Source organism: Vespa velutina, chromosome 2 (assembly GCF_912470025.1).
Source record: "Vespa velutina chromosome 2, iVesVel2.1, whole genome shotgun sequence".
Taxonomy (NCBI): domain Eukaryota; kingdom Metazoa; phylum Arthropoda; class Insecta; order Hymenoptera; family Vespidae; genus Vespa; species Vespa velutina.
In genome coordinates, this window is record NC_062189.1 from 12,949,953 (window position 1) to 12,974,428 (window position 24,476).

General features: G+C 26.1%; 8 protein-coding genes across 36 annotated transcripts; 3 read left to right on the forward strand and 5 right to left on the reverse strand.

Annotated features, from left to right (window-relative positions):
- Positions 1-95: 95 nt before the first annotated feature.
- On the reverse strand, positions 96-2,105 carry LOC124946718 (solute carrier family 66 member 2). Of its 4 annotated transcripts, none has more exons than XM_047487843.1 (5): positions 1,366-2,105; positions 1,167-1,303; positions 865-1,081; positions 700-805; positions 96-633 (listed from the first exon to the last, which is right to left on the reverse strand). In XM_047487843.1, exons 1-5 carry the CDS (start codon positions 1,557-1,559, stop codon positions 592-594), a joined length of 696 nt encoding a protein of 231 aa, XP_047343799.1. In that variant the 5' UTR covers positions 1,560-2,105; the 3' UTR covers positions 96-591. The 4 variants fall into 4 exon arrangements, with proteins under 4 accessions (XP_047343799.1, XP_047343797.1, XP_047343800.1 ...); XM_047487844.1 differs by having other exon boundaries at positions 113-633; positions 700-784; positions 1,366-2,091; XM_047487841.1 differs by having other exon boundaries at positions 107-805; positions 1,366-2,098.
- On the forward strand, positions 1,623-5,085 carry LOC124946721 (RNA guanine-N7 methyltransferase activating subunit). Of its 5 annotated transcripts, none has more exons than XM_047487851.1 (2): positions 1,623-2,670; positions 5,057-5,085. In XM_047487851.1, the coding sequence occupies exons 1-2, from the start codon at positions 2,427-2,429 to the stop codon at positions 5,068-5,070; spliced, it is 258 nt and encodes an 85-aa protein (XP_047343807.1). In that variant the 5' UTR covers positions 1,623-2,426; the 3' UTR covers positions 5,071-5,085. The 5 variants fall into 5 exon arrangements, with proteins under 5 accessions (XP_047343807.1, XP_047343805.1, XP_047343802.1 ...); XM_047487849.1 differs by lacking the exon at positions 5,057-5,085 and having other exon boundaries at positions 1,652-2,223; positions 2,296-2,909; XM_047487846.1 differs by lacking the exon at positions 5,057-5,085 and having other exon boundaries at positions 1,652-2,223; positions 2,319-2,909.
- Positions 2,866-5,060, reverse strand: LOC124946715 (mannose-6-phosphate isomerase). Of its 2 annotated transcripts, none has more exons than XM_047487835.1 (6): positions 4,691-5,060; positions 4,183-4,513; positions 3,800-4,115; positions 3,546-3,713; positions 3,274-3,476; positions 2,866-3,193 (listed from the first exon to the last, which is right to left on the reverse strand). In XM_047487835.1, the coding sequence occupies exons 2-6, from the start codon at positions 4,498-4,500 to the stop codon at positions 2,990-2,992; spliced, it is 1,209 nt and encodes a 402-aa protein (XP_047343791.1). In that variant the 5' UTR covers positions 4,501-4,513; positions 4,691-5,060; the 3' UTR covers positions 2,866-2,989. The 2 variants fall into 2 exon arrangements, with proteins under 2 accessions (XP_047343791.1, XP_047343792.1); XM_047487836.1 differs by lacking the exon at positions 4,691-5,060 and adding an exon at positions 4,608-4,655.
- LOC124946719 (trafficking protein particle complex subunit 6b) lies at positions 5,057-13,540 on the forward strand. 6 transcript variants are annotated; one of them, XR_007100163.1, is made up of 5 exons: positions 5,071-5,197; positions 5,269-5,452; positions 5,569-6,842; positions 7,105-9,017; positions 9,151-13,540. XR_007100163.1 is itself a non-coding variant. In XM_047487845.1 (3 exons), the coding sequence occupies exons 2-3, from the start codon at positions 5,327-5,329 to the stop codon at positions 5,968-5,970; spliced, it is 528 nt and encodes a 175-aa protein (XP_047343801.1). In that variant the 5' UTR covers positions 5,071-5,197; positions 5,269-5,326; the 3' UTR covers positions 5,971-13,540. The 6 variants fall into 6 exon arrangements, 1 of the variants encoding a protein (XP_047343801.1); XR_007100162.1 differs by having other exon boundaries at positions 5,057-5,197; positions 7,105-13,540; XR_007100164.1 differs by having other exon boundaries at positions 5,257-5,452; positions 7,105-13,540.
- LOC124946714 (cystathionine beta-synthase) lies at positions 6,177-9,203 on the reverse strand. 9 transcript variants are annotated; one of them, XM_047487830.1, is made up of 8 exons: positions 9,008-9,025; positions 8,810-8,861; positions 8,385-8,476; positions 8,152-8,261; positions 7,727-8,076; positions 7,365-7,618; positions 7,007-7,277; positions 6,177-6,849 (listed from the first exon to the last, which is right to left on the reverse strand). In XM_047487830.1, the coding sequence occupies exons 3-8, from the start codon at positions 8,465-8,467 to the stop codon at positions 6,400-6,402; spliced, it is 1,518 nt and encodes a 505-aa protein (XP_047343786.1). In that variant the 5' UTR covers positions 8,468-8,476; positions 8,810-8,861; positions 9,008-9,025; the 3' UTR covers positions 6,177-6,399. The 9 variants fall into 9 exon arrangements, with proteins under 9 accessions (XP_047343786.1, XP_047343785.1, XP_047343781.1 ...); XM_047487829.1 differs by lacking the exon at positions 9,008-9,025 and adding an exon at positions 8,577-8,579 and having other exon boundaries at positions 8,711-8,987; XM_047487825.1 differs by lacking the exon at positions 8,810-8,861 and having other exon boundaries at positions 9,008-9,203.
- On the reverse strand, positions 9,585-16,845 carry LOC124946710. The gene is made up of 9 exons (XM_047487812.1): positions 16,825-16,845; positions 16,445-16,755; positions 15,439-16,325; positions 14,573-15,338; positions 14,087-14,483; positions 13,873-14,015; positions 13,644-13,795; positions 13,188-13,574; positions 9,585-13,104 (listed from the first exon to the last, which is right to left on the reverse strand). The coding sequence occupies exons 2-9, from the start codon at positions 16,505-16,507 to the stop codon at positions 11,241-11,243; spliced, it is 4,659 nt and encodes a 1,552-aa protein (XP_047343768.1). The 5' UTR covers positions 16,508-16,755; positions 16,825-16,845; the 3' UTR covers positions 9,585-11,240.
- A 168-nt stretch (positions 16,846-17,013) lies between these two features.
- LOC124946722 (cytochrome c oxidase assembly factor 6 homolog) lies at positions 17,014-19,359 on the reverse strand. Of its 6 annotated transcripts, XM_047487853.1 has the most exons (6): positions 18,968-19,359; positions 18,771-18,817; positions 18,370-18,455; positions 18,044-18,179; positions 17,303-17,444; positions 17,014-17,219 (listed from the first exon to the last, which is right to left on the reverse strand). In XM_047487853.1, exons 4-6 carry the CDS (start codon positions 18,046-18,048, stop codon positions 17,121-17,123), a joined length of 246 nt encoding a protein of 81 aa, XP_047343809.1. In that variant the 5' UTR covers positions 18,049-18,179; positions 18,370-18,455; positions 18,771-18,817; positions 18,968-19,359; the 3' UTR covers positions 17,014-17,120. The 6 variants fall into 6 exon arrangements, with proteins under 6 accessions (XP_047343809.1, XP_047343808.1, XP_047343810.1 ...); XM_047487852.1 differs by having other exon boundaries at positions 18,771-19,359; XM_047487854.1 differs by lacking the exon at positions 18,044-18,179 and having other exon boundaries at positions 18,771-19,351.
- On the forward strand, positions 18,792-24,304 carry LOC124946712 (cyclin-G-associated kinase). Of its 3 annotated transcripts, XM_047487818.1 has the most exons (8): positions 18,797-19,233; positions 19,935-19,996; positions 20,077-20,662; positions 20,741-21,528; positions 21,616-22,335; positions 22,642-23,028; positions 23,164-23,760; positions 23,885-24,304. In XM_047487818.1, the coding sequence occupies exons 1-8, from the start codon at positions 19,110-19,112 to the stop codon at positions 23,990-23,992; spliced, it is 3,372 nt and encodes a 1,123-aa protein (XP_047343774.1). In that variant the 5' UTR covers positions 18,797-19,109; the 3' UTR covers positions 23,993-24,304. The 3 variants fall into 3 exon arrangements, with proteins under 3 accessions (XP_047343775.1, XP_047343774.1, XP_047343773.1); XM_047487819.1 differs by lacking the exon at positions 23,885-24,304 and having other exon boundaries at positions 18,792-19,233; positions 22,642-23,362; positions 23,493-23,760; XM_047487817.1 differs by having other exon boundaries at positions 18,799-19,233; positions 22,642-23,760.
- Positions 24,305-24,476: the final 172 nt, after the last annotated feature.

A 24,476-nucleotide genomic window follows, 5' to 3' on the forward strand; every position in this document is an offset into this window, starting at 1 on the left:
CATTAATTAGTATTTAAATTTAATATAAAATACAATAATATGAAAGACTTAATTACTCATAATCATTTGTCTTCTTCTTATTTCCATATATCATTATATAATATTAACATTATATAATATACAGAATATAAACAAGGACTTAATTTATATTCCTTTTATATAATTTTTGATTTCTTAATACTTTCTCAAAAATCTTCATTTCTTTGTATTGATGAAAAATCTAATTCACTATTTTATTTCTTAATTACAAGTTCTTAATATATTCAGTTCTTGATATTTATATGTATATACATATTTTACTTAACATACACATTTAAGATACATATCTTAATTAAATAATAATAAATATAAATTTATACAAATTTGGTATTCAAAAAGATTAATGTCTACATGATACTATTAAACAAGTGTCAGTATTAGAATGATTGTCAAAAGTTTACATACAACTATGCTTATTGGACCTTGTAATATTAGTTTTCTTATGTGTTTATACAAGATAGTTTGATACAAATTTACAAAAATAGTTTGTTTCATTATTTATGGTAAATTATTTTTAAAAATTAACGTAATTAATAATATATTTTTAACTAACTAATCAGCTCGTGTAATAACTTGAGGATGCATTGATGTATTCTTTTGATAAATATATACTTGTGTTAGTATCGCGATATCTATTATAATTTGAAGAGCACCACATACCTCAAACTGAATTGGAGCTTCTCGTAATACAAAATAACAAGTCTTAAAGAGATCTCCTAATGTCCACATGCTAACCATTGTTATACTAAAATTATAAAGTAAATTACTTTAAATTGATTATAAAACAAGAACATTTACACATTTAGAATGTATTTATTTCTTTACCTCATTCCACTCGTGGATTTGTTATAAAAATTACGTAAAAATTGTGGTATTCCAAGCATTGCCTCTATTAATACTGCAAGGAAACCAACAATTTCCACAAATATGGGTACATCTATAAACCAATACATTAATATTCCACCCATAATAGCAAATAGCAGCATAAAATCTAAGTAAGATTGGAAATCTGTCCATTTCCAAAAGAATCTTGTCTCCAAATCTATCCAAATGAATTATTTTCATAAAAGTAAGAATTAATTTAAGGTTTTTCTTTTATTTTTAGATTAATTATAAAAATTGTATACCTGTAAATACTCGTTCTTTTAATTTAATTATTTGACTTCTATTGTGTATGTTGACAGAAAGTTTAATCATAATAAACATTGTAATGATCATTATAATGCTTTGAATTAAAAGAGGTGTTTCATAATGTTTACCGAACCTACAAAAAAGATGAGATTCGTAAAGAAGATAAAAGAAACTAAATAATTATTTGAAACTAACCAAAATAAAATGCGGAGAGTATTTGCAATTAACAATGTCAAACAAACATATAAAGAAAATCCTTCTGCATCTCTTTTTCTCTTGATTTCTCTATATTGTGGTATATACGGTATGATACCACCAAATATTATTGTTAAAGATGCAACATAACTAGTTACATCTTTGACAGTCAATTGTTCGTAATTATCGTTCATTCTAAAGAAAATTTATTTTTTAACCATATATATATACATATAATCTACACTTATTACACATATAGTACACATTGTTCTGACATATTTACTACGTGACAATTTGCAATGATTCAATACGTGCGCAAAATGAGTATAAGTACAATGTAAATATTTCATATTTTAAATATTTCATCGCATAATAGTTTTTTCTTTATATATTAGTAAAAAATTAAAATAAACATAAATTTTTATTAGTCGATAGTGTATACATAAATATCGATAAGTGTATCAACATAGATGTTTATAACTGTAGCTTTGCGCAGAAATATTTGCGCATCTTTGTCTAGAAGGTATTATTAAGCGAGAATGTTTGGAGCAAATATAGAGTGCATGGATATCGTTCTAATATGATTTTGTGGAATAATATAAATAATATTCATTTAAGTGGTATATGTTTATTGAATAAACATTTTTAATACTCAAAATTATGGCTTGTTGAGCCAAGAGTATTGTGTTAATATAAAAAAATATAAAACAGATATACTCGGTATAATTAATATAAACAGGTTAAACACGACAATAGTAACATTCATTTATGCAAGTCTGATTTTTCATTCGAAGTTAATATATTATAAAAAAATTGAAACACGAATATTAACTGGACATTCAAGTAATTATCTTGTATGTGAGTTTTCCAAAAATTTAATTTTATTTAAAAAATACTTTAGATATCTGATTAAATATACTGAATTTACAGCAAGTGGAAAATTTTTTTTATAGCTTATGCAAATGTTTTATAAAAGATAAAAACAGTATTTATTGTTTATAATATTATTTATAAAAACAATATTATATTATTTGTGACTATTAACAAATTTCTACTACTCAATGATGGAAAATAATATGACAGAAGAACAAAAAAGATTTTTAGAAGAATGTGAAATTGAATTTAAAGATCGTTTTACTGAAAACGATATTGAATTCATGAAAATTAAAAGAGCAATACCAAAGAAACCACCAATTGTAGATCCATGGTACAATAAACCACGTAAGCAACCGTATGACTGGGGTCAACAAAATCAGGGACATGGAAGTCGCAATCATAATTGGGATCGTAGAAGTCTTGAAAGAGGTGATAGATATGATCGTCATGATGGAAAACATTATGTTCATTATCATAATACGAAGCCATATTAAAGTCAACATATTACATTTATACTTTCTTATCATATATTTTGTACATACATTATACATTAATTATATCATAGATTGTAAATTAAATATAATGTTTGCTAATGTCTGTAATAAGAGTAATAACACTTTAAAATCAATAGAGAAATACATCATTTTTTGCTTAATGCTTACAAGGTATACAATTGAGTGAATTATTATTTTAAAAGGCACATAACAATAAGATACCCTATGCATATAAATTGGCTTTTTATTTTTGTTCATACATTTGCAAATGCTTGAAACATTAATAATGAGTAATCTTCTAGAATTTTCAACACAATTTTTTCATTTGCATGAATAAATAAAATAGATCCTTCGTGAAGAATTTGTGATGTATGAGTTTCTGCTCTACCATTTATAATAATTAATATACTAGCTGTTTTTCTTGTAATTAATTCATACCTCATTTTATCAGATGGTATCTAAAAATAAATTCATAGGAATAAGAAATATTTTTACAATAATATAATGTAATATTTAATTTTTTAGCAAAAAAGCTTACTAAAATTTTGGCTACTGCAAAATCTGGCACTGGAGGTTGAAATATCTCTGTATAATTATCTTCGCAGTACCCACACAATTTTTTAGCAAACCATGACTCGCATTTATATGTTAATATTTCTGTTAATGTTTCTACATCTTTCAATTTTGGTGTTAATCCAGCACGCACTACATTATCAGAGCATGCCATACATTCTATACAATCTATAAAATTAAAATTATTTTATGACATCTATTCACCCGCGCGCATATATATAAATTATTAATACAAACCACCATATATATATGCATGTGGTTCATTTGGAGCAAGATATAAAGCTTCGCCTGGTTGTAAAGTGACATAATTAAATATATATATACCAAAACATCCAACATCTCCAGGATAATCTAAATGAAGCCTTCGCAACAGATCACTATTCAATATTTGTTGAGATGATTTATCTATAAACATTGCGTAATTAATAAAACTCATTAATTTGGTCAATGCATTATATAATTACAAATGTAATTTCATTATTTAAATTTACCCAAATATGATAATCTTTCAAGTAAATGTTCAAGTTGTAACATTACTAAATTATGGTCACGTGTCATAAGACTGTGAAAACATTTTTTTAAAGGCACTAAATTTTCAGAGTCATTTGTTATTATACATTCATGAACTAAATCTTCACCAATTACTGCTCGTAATTCAGGAAGTAATTTGAAATATTCTTTTATTTCTTCAATTGGACGAAAACCACAAAGAGCTTCAAATTCTGTTAATGCTATCATTAATTCAGGTTTGTGATTGGAATCTTTGTAAATTTCAGGATACTGCAAATGTAATTTTTCTGCCTTTTTCTATAATTTAATATATAGAAATATATATTAGAATTAGATAATAATTTAGTAATATAAATAAATTTACCTTATCTGGATGTGCTTGAATTGATAATGCTTTCCTTATAGACAAAACTTTAAACAGAAAAGGTAAAGATGATCCAAATTTTTGTTGTACTTCAATTCCTAATATATTTGTATTTTTTTGTATATATTCTTCTAAAGAAATGTTTTTTTCCTTCAGATATGAAGGACCATTAGGGTGTGTACCCATCCATAGTTCTGCATACGATTTCTCTTCATTTATTACAAACTCAGGATTTACTGTTTTAATTAATGTTGCAACAATACTGTTTGTACCATATTTACCCCAATCATAATTTTGTACTACACATGTCAGTTCCATTTTTAGAATATATCTGTAAATTATATATAGCAATTGATTACATATATAATAAGCGGCGTATCAATTATCAATTTCTACTTTCAATTTATTAGATAAAATATACTTACTTTATAATATAAAATTTATAATTTTTATTAATATAGATTTTAATTAATATCAATCAAAAATTTAATCGTATCTGAAGACTTACCAACATATATAAAAAATCATTTATTGTAAAATTCGATCACCGAGTTATATGAGAAACAATAAATATTCTTAATATAATAAAGAGATTTATAATGTCAATTCTATTATTAGAATCAATACATTTCATCATCAATCTTTATCGATTCATTCGTATCGATATTTATTTTTCATTTTTATCTTTACACATTTAGATGTTTTCCTATCGAGTAGAAGAAAATTCATGTTTTATATTAATATAAAAATTTAAACAATTCTTTTACTTTTAAGTAAAGATAAAAATTTTCTGATATGAGCAATATTGAATCTTTATTTGACAAATATGCTCGTATAATTGTGTATACGTGGTATAAAACTCATATATTATAAGGTTTATTTAACTAGATGGCGCTCTCAAAACAGAAAATCGTTGATTTAATCTGTTCTGTGGTTTTCATTAACACGATAATCTGAATTGTATATCGGGAATTGTATTAAAATTTGAGGTTGACAGTTATGAGATTTGTATAAAGTGAGTATACTTTTAAATATATATGTATGTAAAAAATTATATATTGTGTAATTGATGAGGTTTATTTAAAGGGATATTGCAAGTGACATGTTATAGGTTATTAACATTATGACATAAATACACATAAATATGAAACAACAAGTCATAGATACCAAAACAATTTCTGGATCAACAGGAGAAGCTGACGAGTGTTTGTTTGAATATTTACATGCTGAAATAGTTAATTATGTTTTAAGTTTATCGCTAGATACAAAGGTAATAAAAGTTATATAGTTGACTATATAACTTTGATTATATATTTAAGATATAGTTAGGATAATAAGTTGTTAAACATTTAAATGAATTGAACAGTAAATAATTTTTTTTAACAGGAAGGTAAAGAGGATCTGTCTCGATTGGAATGGATGGGATTTAGTGTTGGATATAAAATCATTGAACGATTAACAAGAGAATGGAGTCGTTTCAAAGATGAATTAGATATGATTAAATTTATATGTACAGATTTTTGGTGCAGCTTATATCATAAACAAATTGATAATCTTAGAACAAATCACCATGGGGTATATGTATTACAAGACAATTCATTTCGTTTGTTAGATAAAGTCGGTACTAATAATACTAAACAATATCTTCCAGAAAGTCCACGCTTATTAGCATTTACATGTGGTTTATTACGAGGTAGTTTAGCAAATCTTGGTATTGTAAGTACTGTAACAGCGGAAACGTCAGCTTTACCAAGTTGCAAATTCCATGTTCAAGTACAAAGAATTTAACATGTATAGCTAAGATAATATGCATTTCATATGATTTATCACTACATTATTGATATAAAGTCTGAAAGATATATAATGTTCTAGTAATGGATATGAGTTTTATAGTTAACATGAAGAACATGTCAATTATATCTAAAATTTTCTATAAATTGTAAATGATGTAAAGAATTAAAACTTAACATATACAAGTAAAATAAATATGTAAGTATTATGTAACATTATAATTTATTGGCACTTATAGATGTTTAGGCTTTTGCAACTTTATAAACATAATGGAATAATTAGCAGTTTTCAAACATTGATATATTACTGACATTTAATTCTTACTCCACCATAATATTCTTTAATACAAATTACATATGTCTACAATTCTATATTGTTCCATTAATTTATTAATATAAAATTATAAAAACAGCGATATACAAAAACTTATGTGGATCCATTAGTTTGTAAAGTATTGTCTTTACTAGAAATAAAATTAACAATGTCAGAAGGATTTATAATTCCAACTAAAGCATCATTGTTTATATGATCTACAACAACTACATAAGCTTCATGTTCGAGAACTAATGAAAGTTTTATAAGAGTTGTTGTAGATAAGACCTTTACGAAATGTTTTATCATAATATTTTCTACACAATCTGTCTGTTTAATTCCACCAAATATTAGCTTACTCATAAGTACTTGCATTGTAAGAACACCTTTAACTTTTTCCTCATTATCAATAATTACAACTTGATGTGAATTTGTGGTTTTAAGAATATGGATAGCTTCTTGACATGTAGCTGTTTTGGATAATAGAGGAGGTTTAGTTATGGATAAAGTTGAAACTGGGTAATTGGACCACCATTTATTTGATTCATCTAGTGATGGTATGTCCTGCAATATACAATAAATTTTCTTTAGTTAATAAATTCGAGCTTGATGTATCTATAATATATAATAATGAAACTTAGTTTATAAAAGATCATATATTTAAAATTCTATCTTGCATAAAATATTTTTATTCGTAAATATATTTTTTTATAAGTGTTACCAAAAAGCCTCTAATTTCCATCCATTTATCAGATACAAATTTAGTCATATAATTTCGTATCCCATCAGGTAGGATAATAACAACACGTTTTTTTGCAGGGATATCTTTTGCAATTTTTAGAAATGCAGACAAAGCAGCACCACTACTACCTCCACATAATAATCCTTCTTGTTTGATAAGCATGCGTGCTGCATTTAGTGATTCACAATCATTAACTTTTACCCATTTATCTACTACATTACGATCCAGCACAGTAGGTAGAAAATCATATCTTAAAGAAATTACTTCAGTAAAACAGTGCATAGAACTTACAAGTATTAGTGAATAGAATTTATAATGAATTTTATAAATCACATACCCAATTCCCTCTACTTCATAAAAACTAACATCATGTTCATTTAACTCAGATGGAAATGCAAGAATACTGCCGATAGGATCAACTGCAATGATTGTTACTTCAGGATGTAATTCTTTCAATTTACGTCCAATGCCGCTGACAGTTCCTCCTGTACCAGCACCAATTACGACATAATCTAACTTTCCATCACACTGTTTCCAAATTTCCATTGCAGTTTGGTCATAATGAGCCAGAGGATTTCCACTATTTGTGTACTATATATGAATAACATATTTATACTATTAATATAATAAGATTTTCAACACACGCACATACAGAAATGCCAAAAATATATCATCAATTAGAAAAGATGTTAAATTTACTTGGTCAAGAATAACACTATTAGGAATTTCTTTTTGAAGTTTTTGAGAAATACTAATATGGCTTTCAGGACTATTCCAGGCTGCTTCTGTTGGTGTTCTAACTATTTCAGCTCCAAGTGCACGTAGAGTAAGTACTTTTTCATTGGACATCTTTTCTGGCATAACAATAATACACCTATATCTTTTAACAGCTGCAGCCATTGCTAGACCAATCCCTGTGTTACCACTTGTTGGTTCAATTATAGTAGAACCTGGCTTTAATATCCCTTTTTCCTCTGCATCTTGGATCATTCTATAAGCAATTCGGTCTTTCACAGAACCACCAGGATTCATAAATTCACATTTTGCAACTAAAATGTAATAATCAAATATTCTATATTAATTTCAATATTAGTAGTTTTTGGGTATGAAATTTGAATACTTACATATTTCACATTCTAGTCCATGTAGTTGTGGAATGGTATTTAAACGTACCATAGGAGTTTGACCAATAGCTTCCAAAATGTTAGGTAAAACATTATTTCGATTTGAAAATCTGAAGATTTATAACATTTGTAAAACTATAATTTCTATATACAAAATTTTAAATGAATATTTCTTATTTTAACAAATAAAGCAAATAAAGCAAATAAAGTAAATATAGCAAATATGTACATACTCTTTTCTTATTGTGTGTGGTGTATTTGTCGCATTTGCTCTCCATGTGCAATGGCTTAATCGATCAGGACGTTCTAATTCCATTACACAAACCTATTTATGCATATAAAAACTTATTAAATTCGTCATAATGTTTATATTGACAATTTAATACATATCAATTTTAATAATTAAAACTACATATATAACTTACTTTCTACAACAAGAAGAAATTTTAATTTAATTATGTGCTATATAAAAATTCTGCTTTTTATTACTTTTAAAATGTATGGTATCGCATAAATTAGTTTTTACTATACAATAATTAATATTATGAAAGTACATTACAATTTTTATGAGAGTATAAGTAACATCTAAATGTTATGTAGTTGATAAAAATAATAGGTAGATAATATACAAAAATCCAGAAAACTAGATACACTTTACCACGCTACACTTGTTCCACAGCTAACCTGTTCTGTGCTTTCAATGCTGCCAACTACAAATATATGAACTATCTTATCAATATGTAAAAATGATTGTTTTTAAGGCTATATACTACTTTTTGTTCAAAACATGTGTGACTTCAACAAGAGGTATGGACAAAATGTGAACTACGAAACAAGCGGGAAACGCTGTCCTCACCATCAGATCGGTATGTAAGCTTGTTTGGTTATTCTCCCCTCTCATGCGACATAAATTGGTTTCATGTGAGCAGAGTAAATAGTTTAGTAGATTCTGAATGCACACTTTTCAGTCTTTCATATATATATATCTTTCTTTGATAGTATCGTGCTTCTTGCAGTGATCCGTGCTAGATACGATGTCGGTACTTATTTGTTTTACGATAAATGCATAAATATAATTGACACATAAGAATTAGTATATAAATCTGCAACAAAAATAAGAATTTTTCGAATATTTTCTTAAAAATAATTAGTGAATATTTATATATTATATTATTTTAATACAAATTAAAACATGAGTTCATTTCCACACTACCTATGAAGTAAAATTCCCAGCGCTTTTTTTTACGTGGTTTTCCCTGTAGTTCACTCTATACGACTTTGATTATTACTACTATTAATAATAATATACTACTGTTACTATTACTGATAATAATAATAATAATAATATTATATAATGTAATATATTATAATATAATAATAATAATAATAAAAATGTACGTAAATATTATTTATATACATCTAGATATTATTTAATACATTTTATATTATAATAGTAAAGACGATTAGCTTTGACTGATCATGAGAAAGAAACAATATAAAAATAAATACATTATGATCATAACGTAATAAGACAAAAAGAAACAATAGTGGACGAAAACAAAAGAAATGTTTCGTACTTTTCTTCATATATTGTTTATATTAGATAGGCGGTCATGTGTCCAAATTATCAAGGACACGATTTGTTGAGAATTCGTATGTCAAACCATCACGTAAAATGATACATATTCCTTCTTTTGTTATCATAAATTACTTTCATTATGTGTCATGTTGTATACAAGTAGATTCTTCTATTTCTTCTTATTATTATATTATTACATTATATATTATTATTATAGTAATTATACTATTATAGTATTATAGTAATAATATGAAGTGAACTTCTTCAGAAGAAACTATAACAAAATTGCACTGGAAGAAAAATCTCGTAATGTGAAAACAAACTCGATCTTTATTAAAAATAATATTTAATATATATGTTCACTAATTATTAATTTTGAAAAAATAATCAACAAATGTATATAATTTATATACATTTGTCATTGAATAAAATTATACTGCTGCTGTGTCTTATCTAGCATATATCATCGCGAAATTCACATCAAGCATTAGTGGAGAAAATAAATATAAGAGATTGGATAGTAACACCTTACTAAATTATCAAATAAGGAAAAAAAAGTAAATTAATTCATTATTTTCGTTTACATCGATACAATAAAAAAAAACCAATTATGCCTCGAACCTAAGATTTCCTGTATTACGAATCTAGATGATTGCCAATGTGCTACACATTATTTATAGAATCTTTCTCTTTTTAGTCTATAAAATCTAAAAAAAACTACAAATTTTTACAAAATTTAACAATATTTTAAAAACTCAGATTCCTTGACATAAACTATTGGACATGTATTTCTTTATTTTTACCATAAAATTATCTGGCTAAAGCTCATTTATGAAATTGAATGAGTAGCTTCTCCGCGCGAGGATCGAGAAACCTATTCCTTTATATCTGGAAATGTTCAAAAAATCTGAATCAGCTATTTAAGCAGCAACCAAACAGGCAATTACTACTTCAAGGATATAAAACATACACCATTCAAGAGTCTACATGGAAATCAGTAATGGGGATACGAGCTTTATCTCTTTTGCCGGAAATTTTAAAAGACGTCACAGTACTAAACTTTTTCTTCGCGAAAAATGTCGAAAATATCATTTGCGTCATCAAGGAGAATAGAAGTAATTCTCGATCAATTTTGATGAAAAAGATTTTATTTTAAAGAAAAAGGTTTAATTTACGATGCCCTTTCGGCGGAGTTTTGAAAAAGCTTTTTATTTATGTATAAGCTATTTTTGAAAAATACCATTTTTTAACCCGATTTTTTCCAAAGAAAATCAAGCTTTTTCAAAAATTCTCTGAAAGAGTGCCGTAAATTAAACTTTCATCTTTAAAATGAGACCTTGTTCATTAAAATCGGTCAATAATTACGCCTGTTCTCATTGATGGCATAAACTATTAAAAACCACCAAGTAGTGAACAGCCTTAATGATAAATCATTTTATTGAGTTTGAAATAGTAATATATTATTTTATTAGACTTTATAAAATAATACTTTACAGATACACATTTTATATTATTGTTTTTTATTCTTGTACTCGTATATCAAAGTTTCCTGTTTTTTAAATAGATAATCTTTATCTTTAAGTGCTAACAAATTCCTTAAACAATTAAGATTAAAACCGGTTTTTTCTAAAAATTGACGTTTACTTTGAATGATGTGTGACACATCGATGCAGTTTTCAGTATTGCTTTCATATTTTAGTATACGATAATATTTTTTGTTAGATTGCATGTAAAAATAAAGTATGTTCATGAACTTTGTTTCTTCTTTGTAAAAAGTATTATCTTCATGATCAAAAGGATTTTCAACTAATGAAGATTGCCTGGTATGAAGTTTATCAAGACCTATGAACTTTCTTATAAATTCTATGTTATCATTTAGATAAAAAGAATTACATAACGATGTATAATACTCTATTTCCAACAGTAGTTGTTGGTATATAATTTCGTCATGTTCACACATTTTTTTATCACCATATATAGCAGACATAATATGATTTTGTACAATTGTAGTAACTGAATTACATATATCAGAAGTATCATTCTTCAGTAATATAAGACAACAATGCATAATTATCAATTTGTTTTTAGATTCTACCTCTGAAAAACGTTGAACAAAAAATTGAAGACATTCTGATGCTTCATTTTTTACATATTCATTGTCAGTAAGACTCATGTTAAAAATTGCTGATAATGTTTTATATATGATACTTTCATCTTTGCAAAATATTGCTATTAATATATTTTTGAAGTGTAGTACATTAATATGTGAAGTATCTTTATCAAGCTTTGGAATTAAATTCAAAATTGTTTCCTCTAATTTTAATTTATAAATATCAATTAATAATGAACATTTAAAAGTTGTAATTATAAATTTTATTATTGCATTAATGATTAATGCATTACCATTATCAATTATTGATAATAAAATACGTAATATAATTTTAAGAATTGGAGTGAAACAATGCAAACGAGTTAAAAAATTAATAGTTTGTTCTATATATTCAGAATGAACAATTTTATCAATGATTTTCGAATTAAAATTACCAGTATATTTAATATGATCTGCATATAAATATGTCAGAATATCTATGAATTGATAAAAACTTGGTTTTATCTTCTCCATATGTAATATACATAAACTATCTAATATAATTTTATCAAAATACTCAATGTTTGATGGAGATAATTTCAAATTAAATAATTCTATGAGCATGCATTCTAAAGTATAATATATTTGTTGATTGCTTTTAGTCTTTAGCTTATTATTCCAGATCTTCACAATATTTTGAATTCTATATTCGCTAATACATTTTTCATCAGAATAGATAATTGTTGATTCCATTGTTTTACATGAATTTATATTTTCTGCTTCAGCCAAAAATTTCTCTTTTAAATATTTTATAGTAAGTAAATGCCCATGTATCTTATTAACATTTTTGATTAAAAAAACATTAAATTTCAATATTTCGATTTCTGATTTAATGCATGAAAATGCAGTTAAAGCTGCATATGCTTTTCCAGTAAGTATTCTAACATGTTCAATAGGATTAGCCAGAAGTTTACAAAAATAACTTTTCATTTCTTTTACAAAATCATATGATAAATAATCAATGAAATCACAACCACTAATTGAAAACTTAGAAAGCAATATAAGGATATGTACAATATTTGAATATTCATGTAACATAGTGTTTGAATTTTCAGATAATTGTGAAAAAACCTGAAGTTGTTTTAATATGTGATTTGTTAGGATTGGATAATGAGTGATGAAATGATTAACGGAATATCCATTTCCAAAATCTAATTCTTTTCCACCAGCACTTTGTCCTACCAAACGTGGAATTATAGAACCAAATAATTGAAGACTAGCATTCCTAAAAATTGAAAGTATTGATAATTAGATAATATTAATCATACTAACGATCTTGAGAAAAACGTATAATGTGTAATTGTTTACCTGATTTGCCAAATTTCTGATCGTAAATACTGAAAACATACTAAAGAAATACGCTCCATATATGGTGTTAACTGTACATGTATATTTTTGTCTGCTACCAATGTACGTAAAAAATATAAATGTCTTGCCAATGGGAGATCGTATTTATATTCAATATTTTCAAATTTAGTTTCAGACCACCTTTCTAAAGAATATAGTAATTCTTGTATAGAAAAATGTAAAAGAGGTCTTCCTTTACGATTATCATTAGATACTATTTTATGAAACATCAACGAAAATCCAGCACCACGTCGAGTTATATTCAAAGTATTTGTTGTTTTATCTTCTAATAAATCTTTTACATACATTTTTAATATTTCAGCATAACTATCTTTCTTGCATATACATCTAAAATACCATATATATTATTACCAGTTATATTATAAAAATCATAATAGATTATAATGAATGAAATACCTTACTAAGTTACCAATTGCTATTCCAGCAGCTTCGATTGCTCCTTTATGTCTACATTTTGTTAATACCATTGTAATTAGCTTAATTGCATGTGAAGTCGTCTCATTAGAGTACATACAACTACCTATATTATTAGCTATTTCACAAGATACCTTGATAAAAAATATAATTTATCAGTTCATTTTATTGTTTAATTTAAAAATGGAAATTTAATTTTAAAATAATATACCTTCAAGGATAGCCAAATACAAGATACAATAACTTGATGTGCAGGTGATAAAATAAGATCATCATAATTATCATCATTTATTGCACTAGTTTTAATTGTATCATTAATTGCTAGTCCCATTTCTGCAAATGATGATGCATATTCTGGAAAATATCAATACAAATTAGAATGATCTTATTTCATTATAACATAAAAGAAGATAATAATTTCTTACTTGTAGTTGTAGATTTTGATGACAATATAGATAAAAAGAAAGTTATAGCATCATCTAAGAAATCCAATAATTTTTTTATGAAGTTTAAAGGAGGTCTACAATTTTCTAGTCCATGTTCAAAATTAGAGCTAAGCATAGCAGTAAGGATACCATAAAAAGATCCACTATGAACAATAGCTTTTAATATATCTTCTTTCATTTGTAGTAATTGCTTTTGTGCTTCATAAAGAAAGAATTCATAATAATTATTACACAAAGCACTTTTTTCACATTTGTTAATAATAAACTCTGTATTAAAAGGCTCCCAAGTTGCCAAAATCTTCATCAATGCTGCTCCACTTTCCACTTCATAGAATTTAGATGAATTACAATTTTTTAATCCCATATCAAATATTACCTGATATTATATTATTTTTAAATTAAAATATTATCACATTTTACTACAATGTCTTAAAAAATAGTTAAATAATAAATCAAAGTTCTTACTTTTTTTTCTATATTCGTTAAAACATCTTTCTCAAAATAATTGATAATAATATAAGTTGCTGTTTGCTTTATATCAAGTGTACTATCTTGTAGTAGCTTTAAGAGAACCAATAAACATTTTTTATTTGTAAACTTGCGTTTTATATCTCCTTTTGTGCATTTGTTATGAAGCATAATAGAGGAATTATGCTCTTTTTCAATAAGATACTTACAAAAATATGTATCAGTTACAGAAAGAACAACTTTGTACAAATTTAAACCAAGAATTTTACGTTGATAACGAGAACCAGGTTCAAAACAGTCTAATAAGAATTCATGTAACCAATCTACCATATCACAGATATATTGATTATTATCAAAATTTTCACTACTTTTTAAAACGTTTGTATAAAATATTTTAAAGTATTTAGTTATCCCATCTCTTAAGAATATTGATGTGGTATTTGCATTATACCACAAAAATTGTTTAATTATAATAAAGTGTTCAACTTTATCGTTATTAAGCAATTTACTGGATTGATAACAGTAGATTGCAAAACCATTTAATCTTATAACTTCATCTTTGTGGTGTATATAAGAGATAGGGTCAATATCTTGTGGAAAAGTAACATACATTTCATTAGCTATCCTTTGTAAGTGCGAATGAAAAAATGGTGCTACAAAATCTTTACATAATTCCCATAGATGCAATAGAATATTCTTGTACTTTGTTATAGTTGGTTCAAGCCAATATTTACAAAGTGATTTAAGTGCATTATGATTTTTGCTGAAAAAAATTATAAATTAAATTTCAATGTAAAGTAAATAGTAATTAAAACAAGATCATTTTATTAACCAATAATATATCATATATTTTATATACTTACTTTGGTCCTATTTCCCATTGATAAACAAGATATTTTATAACAGAATCAAATGACTTTTTCCAATCTTTTTCAGTGAGTCTCTTTAAAATATTCATATAAACTTTTGTGCCCACACAACGTAAGTAATTTTTTGTTAATGAAGTACTCAAGTATAATAAAAAATGTTCTGATGTTATCATTGCAATTCTGCATTTTGGCATATTACAAACTTCTGCTAATATGATATATTTCGTTTCATTTTGCCATGACAAATTGTCAACACAATTGAATACATATTCCAAAAACCCATTATATTTTTCTATCATTATTCTTAAATATGTATTAAAAATATATGTCGCATTTTGCTTATTAATATCACTAATTGAATTACACCAGTTTGAAAATATAATCATTTCTAACTGTTGTTCTATTAATAAACTATTCGTATTCCAAAAATCTGTGTATATTGATCTATTTAACCAAGTATTTAATATCTTATATGCAAAATATGAGTAAGGAGTATATTGTACACAATGAGAATAAATAATTTTAAATATAATACACAATACATTATTGGAATATATTTTTTTCTGATTAACTTGTAAGTAACCATGTGTAATGACCAACTTGAACAATTCTAGATGATTTATTTTATATATCTTATTAATAAAAAATAATTCAGAGGAATCTACTTCTAAAAAATATGCTAAATATCTTTGCAATGATTCAGCATCACATTGAGCTGATTGTAATATGAAAAATGCATGAGAAGCTAATAAAATCCATTCTTTGCCCATATCTTGATTACTAGTCAATACTTCCATTATATTTAATAATATTAATTGCCATTCTTCTTTATTTTTTTTAGTTAATAAATGTTTAAATGAAAGATTAAGTGTTATTAATTTCTGAAATAGAAAATTAAATATTCTTATTAAAATAATATTCTGATATATTATTATAGTACTACTAAAAAATGATATGGAATGTTATAAAATTGTTAAGGACATATAATATACATACTAACTTTATAAATAGCAACATTCTCTTTGCATATTTGTAATTCTTGAAGTAGATGAGAGAGATCCATTGTATTGCACAATTTCTGTTTTTTAATATGTGAATTATGCTTTACAGACTTTGCTAATAATTTTATTTCTCAAAATTAATAGCATAATCCTTATATATGTTAATTAAAGAGAATGTAAATATTATCATATTATTTTATCAGAATAATTTTTTTGTTCTTGAAAATTAAAAATTGATGATTCAGCAACACATTGTATTAGTATATTTGATTTATTTGAAGAATATTTTCTTTCTTCTTAATCACATCTCCTGTAATATAGGAAAAAAAGTACTCTTTATCAGAAGTATTGCTTATTATATAATTAAAAATAATCTTACAATATCATTTTGTAGATTTTCATAAAATAAATTATTTGGTAGAATGTGTGTTTTTATTCAAAAAAGAGTAACAAAAATAGTGTGGAATCCAAAGTACTTTTTAAGCCATTATTAGTGAAAAATAAGTACAGAAAAAATGCTCTATAATAGTAGTTAAAAACAAGTGGTTAATATAATAAAATGTACACATATTTGTAGTATCTATTTATTATTTTTATGAACTAAGAAAATTGTAATAAATAAATAATAAACTTATTACTCTTAGATACATTCATTTGTAAGTTATAATTGTTTTATTAAAAAGATGTTTGACTTTTTTCTTCTGGAACATATCCTTCTAGCTCCAAACGCTCTTTAAATTTTAGATATTCCCTTTTACGATCAAAGTGTTTCACCTGATCAATAGTAATTGATCTTATTATGGATAATGAAACAAAGTAAGAGATATATATTTTAATTACTTATTAGAAGGACTTACCCATTGAGAAGGACAAAATTGTTCATATTTTTTTCTAAATTCATTGCAATCCGTTTCTGATTTTGCTTCATCTAAGCATTTCCAATATTCATCCCTATGACTCCAACAGATCAATCGATCTTCTTTATTTGGAAATGACATTCTGTAAAATAATGTTCCAAAAATATAAAATTATTAAAAATACTATTAAAAATATAACATTATTTCAGAGATTCTTGTTGAATTATATGTATTTATAATGTATAATAAAATAGAACTATATTTTTTGTAATTACATTAAAACGTCTATAACTTCTGATATTAATGTATGTATAAAGCAAATTTGTAAAAAAACATTTATTAAATTATTTTAAAAATTAATAGGTAAAATAACTTACCTATAAAATTTGATTGTGTATAAACATTTATTTTATCAACTACCACTCACTGATATAAAATATTAAGTATACATGTGGATATAATGAATTAAAATCTTATTAAAATTAGATACAAAAAGATATAACATTCAAGTCAAATGCAAGTAAAAATGATCAGTTAAATATGTTCTGAGAGGTTTGTACACATTTGACCTTGAGTAACTAAAAATAGTTAAGAAATATGCTACTCTATATAAAATAAAATATATAAAATAAAATCATAAATATACTACCATTATATCAAAATTCTGATTAAAGTAAAACATACTGAATCAATAGTAAGGATTAATAATAATAATCTAAATGTTACGAAGATTTAACTTACTTCATAAAAAGCTGTACACATAAATTTATAGTTTAATTTTTTAATTATTTTGTATATTCATTTAATTATAGAATTTTAAAAGTATTTAACTATAAAATAACGAAATTTATATAGAATACTTCAATGAAGCATAAATCTGTGAACATAATTTTACTGGGATTAGATCACATGCATAAGGTTATATACAAACTTTAAAAATTTATTAACAACGAGATTAATCTTAGAAGAAATAAAAAGTTATAACTGTAAACATTTTTCTTGTTTTATATATATATACGATATAGTAAACCAACTTCTAATTGAATAGTGTAAAAATATGAACTAACCTAATTCTGTATCTGGTCACATGAAAAGCACATGAAAATAGATATCAACTGATAGATATCAACGTGCTACTTTTTATTCTTGATTCCTATTTTGAATTAAATAAGAAGTAAAAATTTTTACTTAACATTCATCATAATTAGAAATGTATATTTATAATTGGAATTATTTTAATTTTGTTAAAATATATGATTTATCTAATTACAATGTACTTTATATGGAAAATGTACACATTTTTAAGTAATGCGCATAAATATACGTGCATCTTTAAAAATTGAAAAAATAATTAAATAACTTATTATTTCATTAAAAATATAATGATAATGTTCAAAGAATTTTAACGTGATGATTAAAAGTTGTATTGAGACATATATATATATATAACTTTATTGTGTTAACTTACTTCGAAATCGCGCAATCCAATCCATCTATCGAACGATTATCGAATTTCTTTAAAAAAAATATTATTTAGCCAGATATAAAAAGGTACTAAAATAAATTCGGATAGAACAAATATATAAGTTAAGATTATTAATGACTAATTTTTTGGATTTTTAAATGTTTTACTCAAAATATAATTCAAAATTCTAATTGCCTTACTGACGTTCACTTTCGTAAGCATGCGTACGATACGTTACGTAGATGATGTGGGGAAGCCAATATGGCTGGGTGGCATCAGTTATTCGCACGATTACAATAAAAGAAAACTTTCCGGATAATTCAACAAGAATTTTAAATAAACATGTCGGATTATATACGATCTGCTATAGGATACTTAAATGGAGGAACAAATACAAATGAATATGTCGGACAAATTTTGGAAATCAATAATGTAAAACTTCGTGTGAACAGATTAATCGCCGAAGGTAGGTTTGTTGCATGCTTTCACTTTTATAATTATCATTGATTCCATCATGATTTTAGATGCAACAATTTTTAATTGTATTCATTAAAAATTCTTATTTTCTTTTTTTTCATTGTCATTTTAAAATAATATTGCTTATGATTTTGTATAACTTTTATGTTGTCAAGCACTTAACCACCTGGCATGTGTCAAGTATGTTTTGACATATCTAATCAAATAAATGTCTATGAATTATTTGATATTTTCAGACATACTAGATACTAGAAGAAGTACTACTTTTTAATATGGATAAATTAATGTATATTGTTTTTCATTTTATTTTCCTTATATTCTATACTTTCTATAAGATCTAAATGTTGTAAAGAATAAAAAATACATATTTAATTTAAAGATATACTATACATATGGTTTTGTTTATTAATTATTTTTATAAACACTCACTTGAAAAATGTTTGAAAAATGTTTGAAAAAAGTTTGAATTATTAAACTATTGTTAATAATTAGCACAGTGAAGTATATAACTTAATTGATAAAAATATTAAATAATTTTTATATAAAATATTTAGGGATATATGCATAATATTTGGTATATATATTTGGTATAAAGCAAGTAAAATATATTTCTATACATATAGTTGTTGTAATGAAATTATATATCATTATGGATATTTAGATAATTTGTGGCAAACGTCGTATCAACAGGTGGATGGGCTTTGGTGTTTGCAGTAGAAGATGTTTCAACTGGAAAGGAATATGCACTTAAGGTAAAGTATCTTTTTCGAATATTTTATTCAAAAATATGAGATAACTGTTTGAATTTAGTATATTTGCTTTATGTTATTAGAGACTCATTGCAGCTGATGAGGATACTAACAAATCTATTATACAAGAAATAGATGTATTAAAAAAATTGTCAGGCCATCCTAATATTATTCAATATTTGCATGCACAATGTTTAGAAAGAGAAGGTAGTAAGAGTGTTGAATATTTACTAGTCACAGAATTATGTCCTGGTGGGACTCTTGCTGATATACTTCGAAATGTTGCTTCAAATTCATTAACACTTGCTCAAATATGTAAAATTGCCTACCAAGTAACAAAAGCTGTTCATCATATGCATAATCAACAGCCTGAGCCATTTGTACATCGTGATATCAAATTGGAAAACTTTTTAATTGGATCTGATGGTCTTATCAAATTATGTGACTTTGGAAGCACTACAACTAATCAAATCTTACCAAATCCATCGTGGAATGCCCAAAAACGTGCTACTTTGGAAGATCAAATGGCAAAATGTACGACACCTATGTATCGTGCTCCAGAGATGATGGATACATGGAACAATGAACCTATAGGACCACCAGTTGATTGTTGGGCACTTGGTTGTATTTTTTATTCTTTAGTCACTTTGCGACATCCTTTTCCAGATGGTAAGATTTTTTATTGATTGTTTTTTTATAATCATCAAGAAATGATTCAAAATAATTTTCATTTTGTCTTATTTGCAGGTAATAAGTTAGCAATTCTCAATGCTAAATATCCACCATTACCTCCTAATCCTCGGTTAGCATGTCTTCACGAATTAATAAAAGGATGTTTAAATATTTCACCAACGCAAAGACTTACAGCAGCCATGTTATTAGACCGACTTGCAGCAATTGCAGAATCAAATAATTTTGATCCTAGAGAATCTCCAAAAGTGGAAACTGCAATTAAACCTCTTCCACCTCCAAGGCCAACACCACCTTCTAATACACAAACACCACCACCAAAACCAGCTTCTACAGCAACAATGCCACCTCTTAGGCCTGTTCCAATTCAACAATCTACAGTTAAATCAGCAGTTGTAGCACAACCAGTCGGCCTATTTAGTTCATTAAAGGGTGGTGCGGGTAGTTTTTTACGTAATATAAAGGATACTTCTAGTAAAGTGATGCATACTGTACAACAAAGTATGGCAAGAACTGAACTGGATGCTAGTTATTTAACGTCACGAATATTAATAATGCCGTATCCAGCTGATGGTATAGAATCTGCCTACAGGGCAAATCATGTAGAGGATGTAAGGAATTTCCTTCAATCGCGGCATCCACCACCAACTCGTATTCAGTTATATAATTTATCTCGTGGACGACCAAATGTTACTAGATTACCTGGGAGACATATAGATTGTTCATTTGCTTATGCATCTGCAGATTCTAATGCTCCTTTATTGTCTGCATTATACCAAATTTGTCAAGATATATATAGATATTTGAATGCTGATTTTAATCGTATTGTAGTTTTATATTGTACAGTGAGTATATTTTTTAAATATTTAATATATATATATACATATATGTAATTTTATAGTATTTATTATATAAACATTTTTAATTTACAGGATGGATATCATGCAAGTGCTACAGTGGCATGTGCCCTTCTGATTTATGCTAAAGCTTTATTTTCTAGTGAAGAAGCAATAGCATTATTTACAACAAGACGTTGTTTACCCCCACATTTGCAATCATCCGAATTGCGCTGTATTAATTATATGACTTTTCTTAGCAATGGTACTCTTCCTCATACTAAGCCTTTAATACTTCGCTCTCTTGTTATACAGCCAGTACCATTATTTACAAGAGCAAAAGATGGCTGTAGGCCTTACATTGAGATTTATAGCAATGGTGCACAAGTCTTTTCGACTAAGCGACAAATATACGAAGAAATGAGATTATTTGGTATGATGGAAGGAAAAGTATGCATAATAATAGGAGACGCAACAGTTCGTGGAGATGTTACAATTGTTTTATTTCATGCGAGGCAACAGCTTGGACGTGTTATTGGAATTAAAATAGCTTCATTGCATTTTCATACAGGTTATGTGTCTTTGAATGAAAATGCTTTGATATTTGATAAACAGGATTTAGATGAGGTTCCAGAAGTTGGAGGAAAATTTCGTATTATTTTAAATGTTATGTTTGGTAAAAACAATTCAAAATTATCTAGAGTACCAGCTCCATGGGAAGCAGAAGAAAGTTCCAAACTTGTACCTGATCCTTTATTTGGATCAACATTGGAGATGGAAGAAACATTAGAGAACTTCAGAACTAATGTAGAAAAGGTAAATATTTATTTTTCTAAATTTCGAAAGTAAGGGATATTAAAAATAGAAAATATGTAGAATATTCTAGGGTTCTTTTATAACCAAACTTTGATAATATATTCTAAGAGTAGCATTTATTTTTATGAATATTTTTATTAAAATTTTTCAGTAAGATATTTTTAGATCTATACATACACACACTTGTTTATTTTAATTTTATATTTACTTCATAGAATGTGTTATTTAAATTTGGTTGAAAAAAAACTATAATATAATATAAATACGTATGAATTCTTATATTAAAAAATATTATGTATACTTTAGACTGAAAATAATGATACACCAGAGTCTGTGCCTGAAACATCAATTGATAACATGGTGCAAGAGGAAATATCCCCCATACAAAATGCTATACAAGAAAAAGAAGATAAAAAGGATGATATACTTCAAGAAGCTGACTTATTAAATCTAGGACTTTCAGATAGCAATATTGTTAATAATCCTAATCTTACACCTGCTATAGATTCAGGATTTGATATATTTTCTAGTTCTAGTCAAAATGAAAATGATCTCTTGGGAGGATTTGGTGTGTTTACTCAGCAAGAAACAACGAAAAGCTCCCTATCTACAATTAATGATGCTGTACAAAATGACTTATTATTTGGAAATGATCAGTCTGTTAAAATTGAAAATAGTAAGAGTAATGTTAATGTGAGTAATCTACTTTTTGATCAGAACCAGTCGGTAACTAAAGAAACAACTGAAATATTGTTTGATCCTTTGAGTGATACCTCTTCAAGTAACTTTCTTGGAGGTCTGACAAATTCAAAATCAAATGTATCAAAGGTGCCAAATGTCGAAGAGAACTTCCCACGGAATGCAAGTGTACCAAATTTTGCAGCACAAAATAAAGATCCATTTGCAAATCTTGCTGGGTCATTAGGAACAGGTCTTACATCTAGCTGGAATGGGACACCAAGAAATTCTAATACACCTCAATCTGCTAGTCCAGCTCCTGCTAGTACTCCAATTCATTCAAGTCCTAGTATGCACAAATCTAATACAACTAATGACGCGAGTAGCAGTGATATCAATGCATTCAGCAATAAATCAACAAAAACAAGTGGTGATGCGTTTGAAGACTTACTTGGTAGTCAAGGATACAATTTTTTTAGCTCCCGAAAAGCAGAAAAGGATAGCCCAAAAACAATAAATCAAATGCGCAAAGTAGAGGCAGCTAAAACAATGGATCCAGATCGCTTGAAAGTTACAGAATGGACTGAAGGAAAAAAAGGAAATTTACGCGCTCTTCTTTGTTCATTACATACGGTTTTATGGCCTGAAGCTGAAAGATGGCAACGTTATGAAATGCATCAATTAGTTACTGCTGCTGATGTTAAGAAGGCATATAGGAAAGCATGCCTGGCTGTACATCCTGACAAGGTATTTATATTATATAATATATTATTAATATAATTAATTTATTAATCGTTTCTTTTAAATTTTATTCATTGATTATTTTATCTATAGACTAATGGTTATATTAATTATCGTTATTATATTACAGCAAACAGGAACTGCAAATGAAAACATAGCAAAATTAATATTTATGGAACTAAATAATGCTTGGACCGCATTTGAAAATGATACATCTCAACAAAACTTATTTAGTTAATTCTTGAAATCATTGTTAAGGGTGCAAATTTATCTCTATTACCGTCATAAGTTTTAGAAAGACTAAAAATATATTATATTACAACTGTTTCGTTTAATGTAACATAATTCTATATTGCATTCCAAGTATTAGCTATGGTCAGGAACAAAATCAAATCAGTATTTTATTAAATACTGTGTAAAATTACATTATTTCTAGCCTTAGGAGTCTAGTTAATGTAATGTTTAACATATATGTATATAAGGCAAATATAAATTAAAAGATTCGAAATATATAAAATATTTTCCGCCCAAAATTTCGTAATTCTTTGACCCTATTTATAATTTTACAATGATAACTTTAACTACAAAGATAAATAACAATATTCTTTAACTGTCCCTTTTCATTATTTTAAGTTTAATTGTAGTAAAGTAACTTTCATTAATTTTATTAATTTAGTGATATTAAATATCATTATTATCCTATATAAAAAATTATATTATTG

Bases quoted from the DNA above. Each gene is read 5' to 3' on its own strand.
- LOC124946718 (XM_047487841.1), bottom strand. From the start codon at position 1,559: ATGAACGATAATTACGAACAATTGACTGTCAAAGATGTAACTAGTTAT. The intron at 1,304-1,365 runs GTTAGTTTCAAA...TCTTTTTTGTAG, and splicing joins ACTCTCCGCATTTTATTTTG to GTTCGGTAAACATTATGAAA. The intron at 806-864 runs GTAAAGAAATAA...ATCAATTTAAAG, and splicing joins AAATCCACGAGTGGAATGAG to TAATTTACTTTATAATTTTA.
- LOC124946721 (XM_047487849.1), top strand. From the start codon at position 2,427: ATGATGGAAAATAATATGACAGAAGAACAAAAAAGATTTTTAGAAGAA.
- LOC124946715 (XM_047487835.1), bottom strand. From the start codon at position 4,500: ATGGAACTGACATGTGTAGTACAAAATTATGATTGGGGTAAATATGGT. The intron at 4,116-4,182 runs GTAAATTTATTT...ATTAAATTATAG, and splicing joins TTCAAGCACATCCAGATAAG to AAAAAGGCAGAAAAATTACA. The intron at 3,194-3,273 runs GTAAGCTTTTTT...ATTTATTTTTAG, and splicing joins TTGCAGTAGCCAAAATTTTA to ATACCATCTGATAAAATGAG.
- LOC124946719 (XM_047487845.1), top strand. From the start codon at position 5,327: ATGAAACAACAAGTCATAGATACCAAAACAATTTCTGGATCAACAGGA. The intron at 5,453-5,568 runs GTAATAAAAGTT...TTTTTTTAACAG, and splicing joins GTTTATCGCTAGATACAAAG to GAAGGTAAAGAGGATCTGTC.
- LOC124946714 (XM_047487825.1), bottom strand. From the start codon at position 9,052: ATGAGAGGGGAGAATAACCAAACAAGCTTACATACCGATCTGATG. The intron at 8,262-8,384 runs GTATGTACATAT...ATAAATCTTCAG, and splicing joins CCACACACAATAAGAAAAGA to ATTTTCAAATCGAAATAATG. The intron at 7,619-7,726 runs GTAAATTTAACA...ATTCATATATAG, and splicing joins ATAGTGTTATTCTTGACCAA to TACACAAATAGTGGAAATCC.
- LOC124946710 (XM_047487812.1), bottom strand. From the start codon at position 16,507: ATGGATCTCTCTCATCTACTTCAAGAATTACAAATATGCAAAGAGAAT. The intron at 13,575-13,643 runs GTATTTCATTCA...ATGGTATTTTAG, and splicing joins GCAATTGGTAACTTAGTAAG to ATGTATATGCAAGAAAGATA. The intron at 13,105-13,187 runs GTAAACAATTAC...TTCAATTTTTAG, and splicing joins TCAGAAATTTGGCAAATCAG to GAATGCTAGTCTTCAATTAT.
- LOC124946722 (XM_047487853.1), bottom strand. The intron at 17,220-17,302 runs GTAAGTCCTTCT...ACTATTGATCAG, and splicing joins AATTTTGTCCTTCTCAATGG to GTGAAACACTTTGATCGTAA.
- LOC124946712 (XM_047487817.1), top strand. From the start codon at position 19,110: ATGTCGGATTATATACGATCTGCTATAGGATACTTAAATGGAGGAACA. The intron at 19,234-19,934 runs GTAGGTTTGTTG...TCGTATCAACAG, and splicing joins GAACAGATTAATCGCCGAAG to GTGGATGGGCTTTGGTGTTT. The intron at 23,761-23,884 runs GTATTTATATTA...ATTATATTACAG, and splicing joins TGGCTGTACATCCTGACAAG to CAAACAGGAACTGCAAATGA.